The following is a 15,478-nucleotide window of genomic DNA, read 5'->3' as shown; positions in this document are numbered from 1 at the left end:
TGTAATTTGTTTTATTACGGTAGACAGTCAGATATCTGATGTCAAACATAACACGTTATAACATGACGTGATCAAATTCGCATATATTTTTTAAATTTGAAATCTGGGGGAGAATATTGGGGTGCTTAAGTTCACCAGCAGCCACAAGCTGGTGTCTGTTCCCAGTTGACTCATTTGGTGGCTGTGATAATGGTTTATTTAGCAGCTATTCAAAATAGAAGCAGCTGGAAATCATTTCATTATGTTTACCATCCATATATTATTTTCAGATATTGATTTTTTTCTAAGTCAAAGGGAGAAACCCCCCCCCCAAAAAAGTATTAATACAGTTGGGAAGGGTCCTGCTTTTTTTTTTTTTTTAATATAAGATTCTCTTCCATTACTTACCCATATAAAAGTTACATCAAGGTAACTTCTGTTTTACCTCATCTTGTTTCTGAGTAAGAGAGTTCTGCTGTGCCGTTTCTGTGTTTACATTATTTTATTCACTGTGTTAGAGAGTGTGATTGTGGTGAGCAGAAGGTTTACAGTGGAGATGTCTTTGTTAAATATGTGTTAGTGAAAAGCAGCAGATCATTGAGCCTTTTTCCAACTTGCTTCTTTACTTTCAACAATCTCCACCATTGTCAGCAACTTGCAGGAGAAAACACAAGCAGCCTGAGCTGACCAATCACAGTTCTTGTGGTCTCCATATGGTACCTCTGTAGCTGCTGTAGCACTGACATATAATTACATTTTTGAGAGGGTGCAAATCAGCTATGGTGTAGGCTATTGCACAGCTACAGCAGCCCGCTGCCCCTAATATTAACCATACTGTAGCTGCCACAAGCAAATATTATAGAAAGAAAAAATGTTTACATTAAACATATAATAACATGGTCAGTCAAAGTAATTAACGATGTCACCAGCATATGATAGGTCCTCTGTTAGAAACACTTGCATAACAACTTATCTGTTGGTGAGGGTTAGTGTACAGTGGCAGATGCAGTCAAAGCACAACACATAATGACAGAGGCATCAGACATGCTCCCAGTCAATGGTACTGACTTTGGTTTTTGATTTTAAACGCTGAAGCAGTGTTTCCAACCTCAGAGAGAAGGACTGCAGCAGCTGTGGGTATTAAGTAACTTAAAGTGAACTCAATCGGTTTTGACATAGCCCTCGATAAAATAATCCCCCCTGATAGGCTTTCTCCAACTGAAGATGTTCATAAATATTCAGTAATAGGCTGTATCTCTCTGCCAAGAGGATTCTTGCTCTTGCCTCGCAGCAGGAGTGTCTGTTCTAAGACGTCCTGCCTGACATGTCCTCCGACATACAGTAGACAGGAGAGGCAGAAGGGGGTTGAGGATGGATAACTAGAAGAGACCATCTACCACTGGGACCAATTGGAGGAGTTCACTGGCCAGGCAGAATGATAAATAGATGCTACACAATGCTAAATGGCAAGCAGAGGGCCAACTACATCTCTGTGGGCTAACTATAGAAGCAAGGGAGAGAGTTAATGTAAAAACAAAGCACTTGATTGGAGAATACATCATCTCTGGCTGTGAAGCTTGCCCTTGAAGGGGATGATGATCAAGTAAAGCCTAACCCCCCACAGCTTGGCAGAGGAGCCCAGGGTGGACTTAACTGTTCACTCCTGGAACATAAATCCACAGCTTCCTTGTCACATTTACCTTTCTCTTATCCTTCTTCTCATCCTTCTTGGTAAAGACAGTATGGACCCACCAGATCTTGGTGAACATGCTGCCATACGCAAGGCTGAAACCCAGACCCAGCAGCCACAGGCGGAACTAGGAGAGAAGAAAAGAAATTAAAGACTTAATAATGAATCTGATTAATATGTCAAACAAATGAACAAATCAAATCAGCTCCTCAGTCACCCTCCATCATTAAGCCTGGTTTGAATTAAATAGCTTTTCGGAGATGACCTTGAAAGGAAAATATCCTCTGTCTCTCTCTCTGTTACCCTATCCTCTGTAATACAGCAATGAATCTCCCTTTACTGAGGTGGACGAAGTATCAGATGAGTAGCAACATAAGGAAAGGTGAGAAATTTAATCAAAGATTAATTCAAGCTTGGGAAGGTAATTGTCCTTTTAAATAGGAGGATGACATTAGCATTTTGTTATCCTGCCCATTGAAACTAAAGGGACAGATGAGACACCAACCGATGACTTGAAATTCCAGAAATGTAACTGTACAGCAGGGCTATTCAATTACAAATTCAATTGGACCAGATTTTAAAACTAGGAAATGGAGATGGGCCAGACATTTTCAGCAGCCTATTTAAAAAGTTTCTTTTTATCTTTTGGTTATAACAAATTTTAAACAAATAGCAATTATTGTTATATTATTATTGTTATTTTTGGTCACATATATCTGACCCAGGTACATCACAAAGGGCAAACAGAATAAAAAAGAGCTATCAACATAACACTCATAACAAGTGGCAATAACAGTACCCAATAACCCACGCTCTCTCTCTCTACCAGTATCTCCATATTAAGTGCTTGTTTTTCCCACTGACAGGCTCAGATTGTTATTATAAGTGTCTGACAACATTATGGAAAGGCTCCCTACAGAAAAATAAAACTTTTTTCTTTACCTTTTGCTTGATCCCGTCTGTTATTGTGTCTAACCAAGTCTTGCTCAAGGAGAAGTAGTCAGTTGTTGTAGGAAGACAGCTAAATAATCTGCTAAATATTCAGTCATGAATTTTTAGGTAACACAAAGCCACGCTTTCTGTAACCCAACACAACAAACTCTTTCCAGCACTCCTCTCTCCAACTCTCACTCACATTTCCACTGTTGTCTTCCTGCAACAACTCAACTCTCACAAGATTTCAGAACATTGATGGGGTGCAGTTCAGTCGGTTTGCACCAGCTTGTGCATGAGTGACACATCCCACATCTCACATGCCCGGTTGACTCAGATCCTGTAGTGACAGGCAGAATATATTTCTCACGCTGGTTTTGTTACCTGACTGCTTACAGATTTTAGAACACGCCTGCAGTACTGTAACTATTTAGGCTACACAACAACATTAATTAATAATTTTCATAAAATAATATTACAATTAAAATATTAAAATTGCTATTAAAATTGCCTATTTAATTCAAGCTCGCTGGGTCAGTCAGAGGTTCCTTCTAGGCTGGATGTAGCCTGTGGGCTGCCAGTTGCTTGGGCCAGCTGTAAAGTCTTTCAGCCTAACCTGATGCGCCAGATGGTTTGTTACACAGAACCATCGTCTTTGGAAACTGTTTGGGAAAGGGCAGGCTTTTTCAAAAAAATACTTGGCAGGTGATTGAATGAACCCTCTGTCTATCACCGTCTTACCTTGCAAGGCAGCTGGATCTGCGAGATCTCAAGATCATGTGAGATTCCTCATAGGACACTGATTGGTCAAAACCACTGGTGGTTTAGACACAAGTACATAACTTGAAGCCTGACAAGATGGATTCTCGCATGATCTTGTGATGTTATGATCTTGCAAATCCAGCTGCCTGTTTGGAAGGGATTTGTTTTCAGGAGGGATGTGTTTTAGCTCTGATCTCCTCTTTGGGGGAATACCACAATATAATACTGACTTGCAAGAAAATTATTAGTATTTTGACAAGTATGCTGGTACAATTTGTCAATTTTTTTTTTTTTTTACTGAGTATCTTCTTTCTTTTCTTTTTTTTCTTGTTTTATTTTACACAAACATAAAACACATATACAATATTCACACAAACAAAAAGCACAACTTACAACAACAGACATACCACATAAATACATACAATACTGTGCAAAAGTTTTAGGCACTTTAGATGTTTAAATTCTTATCCATCATGAAATGCCATCAGAGAGGCGTCTGATAACTTCCGAATTTATTCCGCAGCATGACATCGACCCCAAACATACAGCCAGAGTCATAAAGAACTATTCGCCCCCCCCCCCCCCACACACACACACACAGACCTGATCTCAACATCATAAACTTCCAGTTACCAGTGTCAAAGGCTTTCTCTAAGTCAGCTATAAATATCAAACCAGGCAGATTATTCTTATCATAATACTCAACGATTTCAAGGAGTCGCCTAATATTATCACCTATAAATTGGCCTTGTAAGAAACCTGTTTGGTCAAAATGTATTAACTGTTGAATGACTTGTTTTAATCTCAGTGCAATACATTTGGCCAAAATATGGGCATCACACCACAAGAGTGTTAGGGGTCCCCAATTGTTTAATTTCACAGGATCTTTTGCCTGGCCATCTGCATCATGTTTTAGCAAAAGAGAAATTAGCCCCTCTTTTTGAGAATTAGATTGCTGCCCAACATCAAAGAAAATTTATAGCAGGCTAATAAAGTGTCCTTAATTTCAACAGAGAAGGTTCTATAAACCTCCACAGGTACCCCATCTAGACCAGGAGCCTTGCCATTCTGAAAAGACCATATGGCATTATATAACTCTTTCTCATTAAAAGGACCTTCACACAATACCTGCTGCTCATCTGTAAGCTTAGGACGAGGACAAGATTTCATAAAATCAAACAAAGAAAAATGTTTTGATTGAAATTCTTCCTTTTGGAATTTGTTAGTATAATAATCCATCAAAGTTTTAAGAATATCAGTTGTAGATTTAGCAGTTGTTCCATCTTCATTCAAAAGTTTCACAATATTCTTTCTGGGTATGTTTCTATTTTGAAGTTGCAAGAAATGTTTGGTGCATTTTTCACCGTATTCCATCCATGTCACTTTACTTCTATATATAATCCCTTTAATCTTATTCTGATAGAGCCTCTCTAATTCTTTTTGCTTCAGATCCAATAATTGTAGATCATCATCAATATGAGTAGACTATTCTCATTCAAACGAGTTCTAATATTTTATAATTCATCCAACGGTGTTTTTTCTCTGTCAGACATTTGTTTATATTTCCAAGAAGAATACTTTATGGCATGACCTCGAAATGCACACTTAAAAGCATCCCATACACTGTGTGGATTTGCGGAACCAATATTAATAGTAAAAAATTCCAAAATAAATTGCCTTGTTATTAAAACTAAAGTCTTGTCTTCCAGGAATGATTGATTAAATTTCCAATAACCTCTTCCCCTGTTAATTTCAGAAAGATTAAATTTTGATATAATAAGATGATGATCAGAACAGAATCTTTCAGCTATCACTACTTAACTAACTTTTGTGATTAAGGAGAAAGAAATCAGGAGAAAGTCTCTTCTACTGGCCATGGAGTTTCTTCGCCAAGTATATCTGATTAGATCTGGATTCTTTATCCTCCATATATCAAGTCCATAGCAGACATTATAGATGCAATGGCATAGTGTTTTTGATCTTGATAATCTTTTTGATCTCATGCTCTATCTTTAGCTGGGTCTAGGACTGTGTTGAAGTCCCCAATGATAATTATCGGATTATCATAACACTGGATCATATTACACAGACTTTTTTAAAAAAAGGACTATTGTTTGGTGCATAAATTTTAACTAAACATAAGTGTAAATTCTTAATTGTAATATCTAAAATAATTAATTGACCATCCATATCGTGTTCCATCTTATGTAAACTATAATTCAGATGCTCTCTTAACAGAATTGCAATACCTCTCTGATTTCTTAACCCACGATTAAAAAAGATGGGCCCCTTCCATTCTCGCATCCACCTCCCTTCCTCTTCTTGAGAATGTGTCTCTTGTAGACATATTATATCAAACTCCTTTTTGTTATTCAACCAAGTAAATATTTCACGTCTTTTCACAGTATTGGCAAGCCCATTACAATTGTAACTGGCAAAGGGTCTCATTATTCATCATAGCTTAAAAAAAGAACAAAAAAGAATATAGAATGCCTGCATATAGAACTTTATTAATAATCTTAGGTACTCTGCTGTTGTTTGTCTGTCAATGTATGTACAAATAAACTAACAAACATAAAACACAACAATACAAAACAAATTTAAGACTAGTAGCATGAGCCTAGTGCTAAAAGAATAACTAGCAAGTAAGTAATAGTGGGGTGGACCACAATCTTCAAAAAATAAATAAAGTCACAATAGTCAAAAGTCAACATAAATTCATAGTTTAGGTATAATCTTCATGCATTGTTCATCCACGTTAAAGCACAAAAGTATCAGTTGGTGGAAAAAGCCAGGGTGTAATATCAATGTATAGTTTATCAGCAACAAGCCTTACCCTGCTTTTCTTTTGCTGCTTAAACTCCCAGTATATGGGGAGAAGTTTATTTCTTCGGTACACAATCTCAGAGGGAAACTGTTCACTGATGCCAAAGGGTTTTTTGGAGAGATGCAAACCCCGACCAAAAACCAAGTCTCTGTGTTTATTTGCTTGAATCTGACAATGATCCATCTGGGTTTGGAGGGACTTTTGATCACCACGTCTTTGAATGAGAGATTATCTACAGATGCAGGATGCTTCCGTTAGCCCAGTCTGTGCACTCTGTGGAAGGTAATCCCCTTGACAGTGTCACTGTCCAACAACAGCTCCTTAATGAGGAAACTTCTACTAGTTTGCTCAACATCCTCATCTTTTTTCTCGGGAATGCCTCTAAAAATCAGGTTGTCACGCATAGAGTGCGTAGTCAGTTCCTTCATCTTTTCTCTCAGTTTGCAGTTTTCACCTGAGATGTAGTTAATTGAGCTCTACGGCTGTTTAACTTTCTCTCTCATGACTTCAACATCCCTGCATGTCTGCTGCAGAAGATCCACAGTAGATTTCACAGTGTCTTTTAGCTCCTTGATATCTCCTGACAAAGTGTCCAGGATATCTAGCTTCTGTAATTTTTCATTGATTGCCTGTAGAACATCCTCCATAATATTAGTTTTTGACTTTGGCCGGGAAAGATGCGCAGGTGAGTTCTCTGGACTGCTATCTATGTCCCATATGAATCATTTGGCTGGTTGACTTGAATATTTAATCCTATATTCTCAGTTTGAATCACCTGTTGTCTTGGGCGTGCTGCCCTCCATCAAACAAAGAGACGGAAGAAACTGCTCAAAATAGACTCCGGCAAAAATCAAAAATCAGATTTTAAATCTCCTGCATTTAACAACGTTAACCACCCAACGTTACTTGCATGCACATTCACTCGCACATGCACATTGTATTTACTGGTACAATTTGTCACTGTAAACTAAAAGCTGGTGACGCCTGTGAGATCAATTGTGCACGTGCAGAGCTCAGATCTGACAGCAACAGGCAGAAGTGTCTAGCTGGCCGAAAAGCAATAGAAGATGGAGAGTTTGACCAATCATAGAGCTGGATTCATTCCCCCTGCTTTCACCCAAATTTCAAGTGGGGATGATTATGATTGACAAATGTGTAATGTCATTTCAAGAGACTACAACCTGACATCAATTTATCCCTCTCGTTCCCCCTACTCACTCCAGCTGGCTGGTTCCTCAAGTGAGGACAGTTCCTTTAACTCCTTTGCAAAGATAAATGGGCTGGGGTGGGTGTGGAAATTTGAAATTGTGAATGGAGTTAACCAAAGTTAACAGAGACCTGCCAACCTTGGGAAAATATTTAATGTTAATAATGTTAGCCTTACGTTACGTAATTTGCAAGCTAGCTTGCTTGTTCCCCAGACATTTATGTTGGCAAAGTAACATTAAGTTATCTTGTCCGTTTGTTGCAGATTGTTAAACCTGGCTTTTCATAGTACTGTATTGTTGCAGCAAAACCCGTGACCGTAATGAAAGGAGCAGATCATGGCACGATGAAAAAAAAAAAAGCGAGTGCATGTGACACAGAAATAACCTTACCTAACAAGTTACCTGTGTGTGTAAAAGGAGGAATGGGCCTGTGGCCTGCTAGGTGTTTGTGTGTGTGTTTTGGCACTGTAATCAATTAACTTTGCCTACTCAGCTTGTATTGTTATTAGGTCATCATACCATTAAGTCTACCTATAATGAGAACTGTTGTATTTACCAGCACAAAAATATTTCTGTCACCATAGCCTCAAAATATTCTGTTTAGGCTGGTTTGGGTTTTACAGCTACATTATCATCTTTTCAAATGAGCTTAAAAAGTTCAATTATTGTGGAGGTGTAGACAATAAAAACTATATAAATACAGCATACAGTAGGTAAGTGTGTAGCCTTGTTCCTTGGTAAGCTAGGTAGGTTTAGGTAGGTGAAAGACAAACAGACACTGTTATGCATAAATTTTGTACAATAATTAAATAAATTTTTTTTCTTTAATTTTCCCTTTATCTCGTCAGTTTGTTATTGCATCTAACCAAGTCTCGCTCAAGGAGAGGTCTCACAGAGATCTTGCGAGATTTGAGTTGTTGCAGGAAGACAACGGTGTCCTGAGTGAGAGTTGGAGAGTGGAGTGCTGAAAAAAGTTTGTTGTGTTGGAGTACAGAGAGCGTTGCTTAGTGTTATCTAAAAGATTTTCAAAGTCATGACTGAATATTTAGCAGATTATTTAGCTGTCTTCCTACAACAACTACTGTCATGAGATATCCAAATGAGACTTCTCCTTGAATGAGACTTGGTTAGACACAATAACAAAAAAACCGGATCAAGTGAAAGGTAAAGAAAAAAGTTTTATTTCTCTGTAGGGATCCTTTCCATAATGTTGTCAGACACTTATAATAACAATCTGAGCCTGTCAGTGGCAAAAACAAGCACTTTTAGTGGATGCACATGGAGATACTGGTAGAGAGAGAGTGCTACTGGTTACTGTAATTGCCACTTGTTATGATTGTTAGGATTCTGTGCATGTGATTGTTCGGATTCTTCTTTTTTCTTTGTGATGTGCCTGGGTCAGATTTGCAACCAAGAATATATTTTTTCAAAAGTGAAACAATTAACATTACCATGTTTACTACATTCATTTGCATTTGTTTAAAATGTGTCATTACCTAGAGCTAAAAAAAAAGGTGTGCTGCTGAAAATGTCTGGCCCATCTACATTTCCTGGTTTTAAAATCTGGCCCAACAGAATTTGTAATTGAATTGCCCTGGTTTAACATGTAATGTACTGGAACTAGAGCAGTTAATACTGAAGTGGCCATTAGGTGGCCAGAAACATTACTCCAGTGCCTATTAGATGTAGCAGTAGCAAGTTAGCCACAGCTTTTAAAATAGTATACTGTATCAGGAAATTATATCTTTCTCCCTTCCATCTAACAAACCAAACAACAAATGTCTTCTTAAATATGGGGCCAGAACAGTGACATTTACATTTTGGCATTGAAAATAAAATTTGGCATTCAAAACAAAACCTGAACTGAAAAAGAAAACATTGGCATTGAAACACTTGTATTGGAAAATGTTGTGTCGGCACTGAAAAAAGTTCCACTCAAAAATACGGACATTAAAAAATTACAATCTTACAATTTTATTATCTTATTTTATTTTGATATTTTTTGCACGATGATGTGTTTTTCCAATGTCAATCTTCAGATTTTTTCTTCATGTCTGTCTTTCTTCAGTGACAGATTTTTTTTTACACTATCAGTATTTTTTCAGTGTCACTGGTTTTCAGTTTCAACTTTCTCTTTTTTTTCAACATTCTGTCACAGTTTTGGCATACAGAAGATGGTCCTTGCTGTGGGCCTACATTACTCAGTGTGCCTTGTGATGCAACGCAGATTGGATATCCCAGAGCAAGGTGTCATGGCGGATATCAAAATCTCTGCAGAGATCAAAATCTCTGGCTCAAAAGCCAGACTGTTGTAATTTTCACTCTAGGACTGTTAATATCTCACTTTATTAAGAATAAATATTTTTTCAGGCGAATAAGTAACCATGTAGATTCCAAATATGTGGTCAGTTTATTCAAATAACGCTTGTAAATCTGCTGCAACATTTTCGGACATGTGAGGAGCCACTGGCCAGGTGAAAGCAGCGGGTCATCTCAGCCGCTAGCAGCCTGAGTCCTGCGTCATCATCCCCAAATGATCCAATGAACTGATCTGTGCAGCTCTTTGGTGATTCACTGCTGGTTCTAATGTCTCCGTAGCATTTTGATCTACGATATAATCCTCTTGGAAGATAAACGTTGGAGTCACAGATTAATTGTAGCTGCCACATTAGTTTGTCTGAATGTACAGTGAAGCTTCATGTTCTTTCTGGACAGAACAGCAGCGCTGTCTCTGTCTCTGTGCAGATATCACCACATTTACATAAATATAAATGTATTAAAACAAACAGATCAGTCTTTATTAAATTTCGTTTTATTTTATTAAGCATCTTCCCGTCCTCAGAAGTTTGTACTCCCGAGTTGAACTTGCCCAGTGCTCAACACACTGGCGCCAGAATAAGGGGGACAATGAGACTTTTTGTGTCCCCACTTTCAGGTGTTATGGTAATAAAGTCTGATATGTTGATAAATCTGAAGCCTCTGAGGCGCCAGAGCGCAGCACCATTATGCACGTTGGTTCACTGTGTTTACCTTCATTAAATCAGCTAAAAATGACACCAGGCTGATACATTATAACCACACACACCTCTACACATATCAGCCTGGTCGGTTATAACTCGATATTCTACCTTTTTATGAATGACATGTCGGGTTATGAGGGCTCATCATAGCCTCTTTTCCGACCTTCTTTTCAGCAAAAGTAGTGTCTTGTATTTTATTCTTGAGACACATTGCAGTGTAAATGCTGTTGTGTAACATTAATTACTAAACTATGTGACCATTTACAAGATGAGATAGGCTACATTAGAATTATGGCTGAAATAGCATTGGGCCAGCGGTAAATCACCAAAGACCTGCACCAGGGCTGGTGACTTTTGACTTCAGCTTGGTGTGAGATTTGTTCCATGATCCTGGTGTCGTTTTCAGCCGATTTAATGAAGGTAAATGCAGTGGAACCAATGTGTGTAATGGCACTGTGCTCTGACGCAGCACCTCAGAGGCTTCAGATTTATTAACATATCAGGCTGCCCATTTTGGATGGCAGTGTGTTGAGCACTGGGCAAGTTCGACTTGGGAGTACAAACTTCTGAGGACGGGAGGATGCTTAATAAAATAAAACAAAATGTAACATAGACTGATCTGTTTGTTTTAATACATTTATATTTATGTAAATGTGGTGATATCTGTACAGAGACAGAGACAGCGCTGCTGTTCTGTCCAGAAAGAACATGAAGCTTCACTGTACATTCAGACAAACTATTGTGGCAGCTACAATTAATCTGTGACTCCAACATTTATCTTCAAAGAGGATTATATCATATATCAAAATGCTACGGAGACATTAGACCCAGCGGTGAATCACCAAAGAGCTGCACAGATCAGTTCATTGGATCATTTTCTCCCCGAGATGACGACGCAGGATCTTAATAAAGTGAGATATTAACAGTCCTAGAGTGAAAATTACAACAGTCTGGCTCAAAATCTCTGCCATGACACCTCGCTCTGGGATATCCAATCTGCGTCGCATCGCAAGGAACACTGTGTTTTATTTTTCAGTGGAACTTTTTTCAGTGCCAATACTTGTTACAGAGCCAATACAACATTTTCAAGTGTTTCATTGCCCATGTTTTCTTTTTCAGTTCAGGTTTTGTTTTGAATGCCAAATTTTATTTTTGATACCGAAATGTAAATGTCGCTGTTCTGGCCCCATACTTAATGCCCTCTACAGATGAATCCACTAGCAGCAGTCTCTTCATTCTTACAGTATGTACCAGTTGCTATGGAGATTGAAGCTCTGACATGTCAGTTACCCCTGGGACACACTGGATGCGTGAGCAGCGCATGTGCGTCGCGGAACCTCTTGCTTTTCATTTCAGCGCCCATATTAACAGGTTAGAGCAGCCACACAGCCCGGGTGTCATGTGCGTCTCACATGAGGCTGCTGCGTCGCTTCATCTAGAGATTCGAGGTCTCGCCTATTTTCTCCGCGTGACGTGCAGTTCTCAGCAGAAATACACAGGGAAAACGATAGAAAGATAGGGCTGCCAGTAGCAGAAGCGCCGCAGCAGACACGCTCCCTGTGTGGACGCTGTAAGCGTGTCAGACGCAGCAGTTCAGCAACGCAAACGCACTGCTGAGGTTCACGCATTCAGTGTGTCCCAGGCGTTAGACAGACTGTCATCACCTATAAAGTCTACATTACAACCCCCAGACAAGATCCTGTTGTTGAAGTGCCCAACACTTGAGGATACTGCATAATGTTAAGTGCTAAACTGACAATGTTGTCAACATGAAATCATTTTACAAAGCAGCATTATCACACTATCATCTTTGTGTATAATTTAAATAATTAAAAAAAACCTTTTGGTAACTGTAAAATAAACAAAATAGTAATAATTTAATAATTAAGTAATAATTAATAAACAAACAAGGCTGTTATATTTTAATCCATTGCAATTTTGGGATGTTGAGTTTGAATTGTTTTGTTAAACTACAACTGGATATCTGCTATGGGCATCTGTCATTGTTTTTAACATTGTATGAGCAATTAGTCAAACTGATGATGATGATCATGATTATTTGCAGCCCTTCTTCCCATAGCAATACTAATAATATTGAGTTTTGGCAGTTTTTAAGTTTGAATCAATGTGTTTGGAGCAACATTCATAGTGTACCTGGCAGACGACAGGGAACTGCCTCCTGTGGACATGAAGGCCATCAATACCCAAAGGGAAGACAGCAGCTAGAGCCATCATACAGCCCACTGCAGTCATGTTATTAAGGTAGGGCTGAGAGTTCTGAATGTACCTGAGGCAAAAAGCAGAAACACACATTCATGGAGATATACATAAACATTTAGATAAACAAACACAAACAGCGGACTCATACCATAGTGAAAGGAATGGAATGCCTGGAATGCATGTCTGTTGGTTTAATGTCTTGTTTCTTCAAACTTCAATCATCCAATCCACCAAACACCAAACAAGAGTCAATGGCAGAATAAGCTGTTTGGCATTGGTAGAGAAGATTTGGCATATTTTTTATGGGCGCAACCCACATACTCAGCTCTGCTGCTCATCCCACAAATGCATGTTCCTTACAAATGTGGCACCATTTAAAAGGGGAATAAACAGGCTTTCCAATGGTATAAGATTTATTGCCAAGAAGCATTTTTACAACAAAGAAATAATCTACCAAACACAAATTTCCTTACTTTTTGTGCTAAGTTTAGATAGGACTTACTATTTTTGAATTTTCATCTTCAAAGCAACAAGATAGTCACTTAACTATCTCATTAATTGAAATCATGAGTTCTTTCACTGCCTACATTTTAACTGACACTAACATTGCTTTTACTAATTAAATGTCGACATTTCAGTTGAGTTTTTTTATCTTCAACTGACAGATCAGCTACTTTTAGGTCTTATACTTCAATTGACATTTTAACTGCTGTCAGTGCTTGCACACCAGCTAGCAATTCAGCTACTTTTGGTGGACACACTTGAACTGTCTCCAGCGCTTTCACTTCAACTGAAAATTTAACTTCTTTAATCACTCACACCTGACCTACTCTCTGTAGTAATGAAACTGACATTTCAGCTACTCTTATTTTGGAGAATTTACCTTCTTTTTATAAGCTAGTGAAGACAATTGGTCCTCCTCAGGGCAGAAATCCAAGAAACACACTAACGCACGCACACACACACACACACACTCACAAAGCTCAGGGTCACAGTGAAAAAAGAAAATGTACTGGCATGTTAACATACACACACACATACACCCACACGCCTACACTATCATGCACAGAAGGATATTTGTGTCTGTCAAGGCTATATTTCCCAGTGCACATACAAACAGACACACCAAGCTCTTCACTGTTATCCTCCCGCTGTCAGAGTCAGACTGTCACCCAGTCCAGAATATTAACTGTCTGTCAGGAATAGAAACCACACCAAATCTGGATTCAACTAGCTGCCTCATGCATTCTTTTTAGGAGTCAAAATCAACATGCACATTGAGCCCTGAAAATATTCCATAGATTATATCACCTTGAAAAAAGTATTCATATCAGTATTAAAGGTATGTTTTTCTTCCCTTACAGCGTAGGTCCTGAATGGTATTCCATAAAAAAAAAAAAAAACAAGACTTATTGATCCAGTTTAGTTCCTGTATGTGCTGCCATTTCAACTGCCTCAAATATGTATGTTCCCATTAACTTTATAAGAGGTTTTAGTTCGTGTGTATATTAGATGCTAGATTTATCTACTGTGTATGTATACTGTACAAAGTACAATAAAAATATCTATTTTTGGTATTTTAAAAGGTCTTTAAAATCAATTTTGATAGTTTCACATTTTTGATATTATAATACACTTTTGTGGAACTACTTGTATATTATATTGTATATAGTGCTGTCTTATACTGTAAGTCTCTTATAGTCCACGGTATTTTATTATTTTTCTAGCCTGTGAAGTGAAGCGAAGTAAAGTAAAATGAAGTGTATTTAAAGTAGTATTAATTGATGTTTGGCCACTCAGGGGCAGCGAAACAAGCTGTAAAAATACACATTGACATATTTACACATGAATGTGCCTATTTACACATTTAGCAAACATCACAACATTAGCATTGACTTGGAGTCGTGTTTTTGGCACCCTGATGAATCCAAGTCCAATATTCACTCTGCTTTTAGCACTGTTTTGTCTTTAAAACTTTACCAGCTCCTGAAAAATATCTGTCACATTAGCTGCAAAATGTTCCACTACAGTATGTTCACCTGGTAGTCAGTGACGTTGTCTGTGTATCTGACATTTGGTTCTGGGCAGGTAGTGTACAATGGGTCTGATTAAAGCAGAGTTTGTGAGCTATAAAACCAAAACAATAAGCTGAAAGACACTAAAATCATTCCTTAGAGCTGAGGGAGAGATTTAAGTGTTAGTGATAATTTTCTGTGAGTTTGAGCCATTGTTCGTATAAAGATACTGATTAGTGCAACTTCAAATGAACTTGATCTTGATCTTGCTATGTAGTAAAGGTGAGCCTTTGTACCTGACATTGCTGTTGTAGATGTTGAAGGTGAGGCAGATGATTCCCAGCAGGATGCCCAACCCAGCAAAGACAGACACAGACACAAAGAGCTTTTGGGACAGGTAGCGAAACTCCTCGATGACCACTGTCTGGTCTGCAGGTGGTCCAGAGCCTGGAAAACACAGAGGAGGATGAAGAGACTGTAGGGAGAGGCCAGAGGAGTTGAGTGAGAGAGTAAAGAAAAACTTGTAAGTTAGTAGAGCAGAAAAGCTAATTGCATCCCCAGTGTTGCTCTGACTACTGGGCTTACTATCAGTGCAGTGTCCAGCCAGGCCTCAGCCTCCAGTGTCCCATTAATGTTAGTTGTGAATCATACACAGTCACTGAGCGTGTAGCTCCATTACCAAGTTTCATTTAACATTCACATCATAATCAGCACTAACGGGTGCACAGACACAGCTCAGCACTGAGAAAAATTGACCCTTTTCACTTTTGGTTCATTTCATACATCAACTTCTACTTTGCATTATTCATGAGCCGTTCCCCGAT

General features: G+C 38.4%; 1 protein-coding gene across 1 annotated transcript in view; it reads right to left on the bottom strand.

Moving 5' to 3' along the window:
- The window catches only part of LOC121912801 (gamma-aminobutyric acid type B receptor subunit 1-like), a 151,144-nt gene that overhangs the window by 35,744 nt on the left and 99,922 nt on the right, over positions 1 to 15,478 (bottom strand). Inside the window, exons 11-13 of the mRNA XM_042435244.1 lie at positions 14,951 to 15,101; positions 12,574 to 12,706; positions 1,680 to 1,796 (exon numbers count right to left, since the gene is read on the bottom strand). Of these exons, the coding sequence (XP_042291178.1) occupies positions 1,680 to 1,796; positions 12,574 to 12,706; positions 14,951 to 15,101 (401 nt within the window). The remainder of the gene's footprint in view (positions 1 to 1,679; positions 1,797 to 12,573; positions 12,707 to 14,950; positions 15,102 to 15,478) is intronic.

This window comes from Thunnus maccoyii, chromosome 15 (assembly GCF_910596095.1).
Source record: "Thunnus maccoyii chromosome 15, fThuMac1.1, whole genome shotgun sequence".
NCBI lineage: Eukaryota > Metazoa > Chordata > Actinopteri > Scombriformes > Scombridae > Thunnus > Thunnus maccoyii.
Note: the sequence above shows the minus strand (reverse complement) of the source record. Positions and strands in the feature narration are given on the sequence as shown.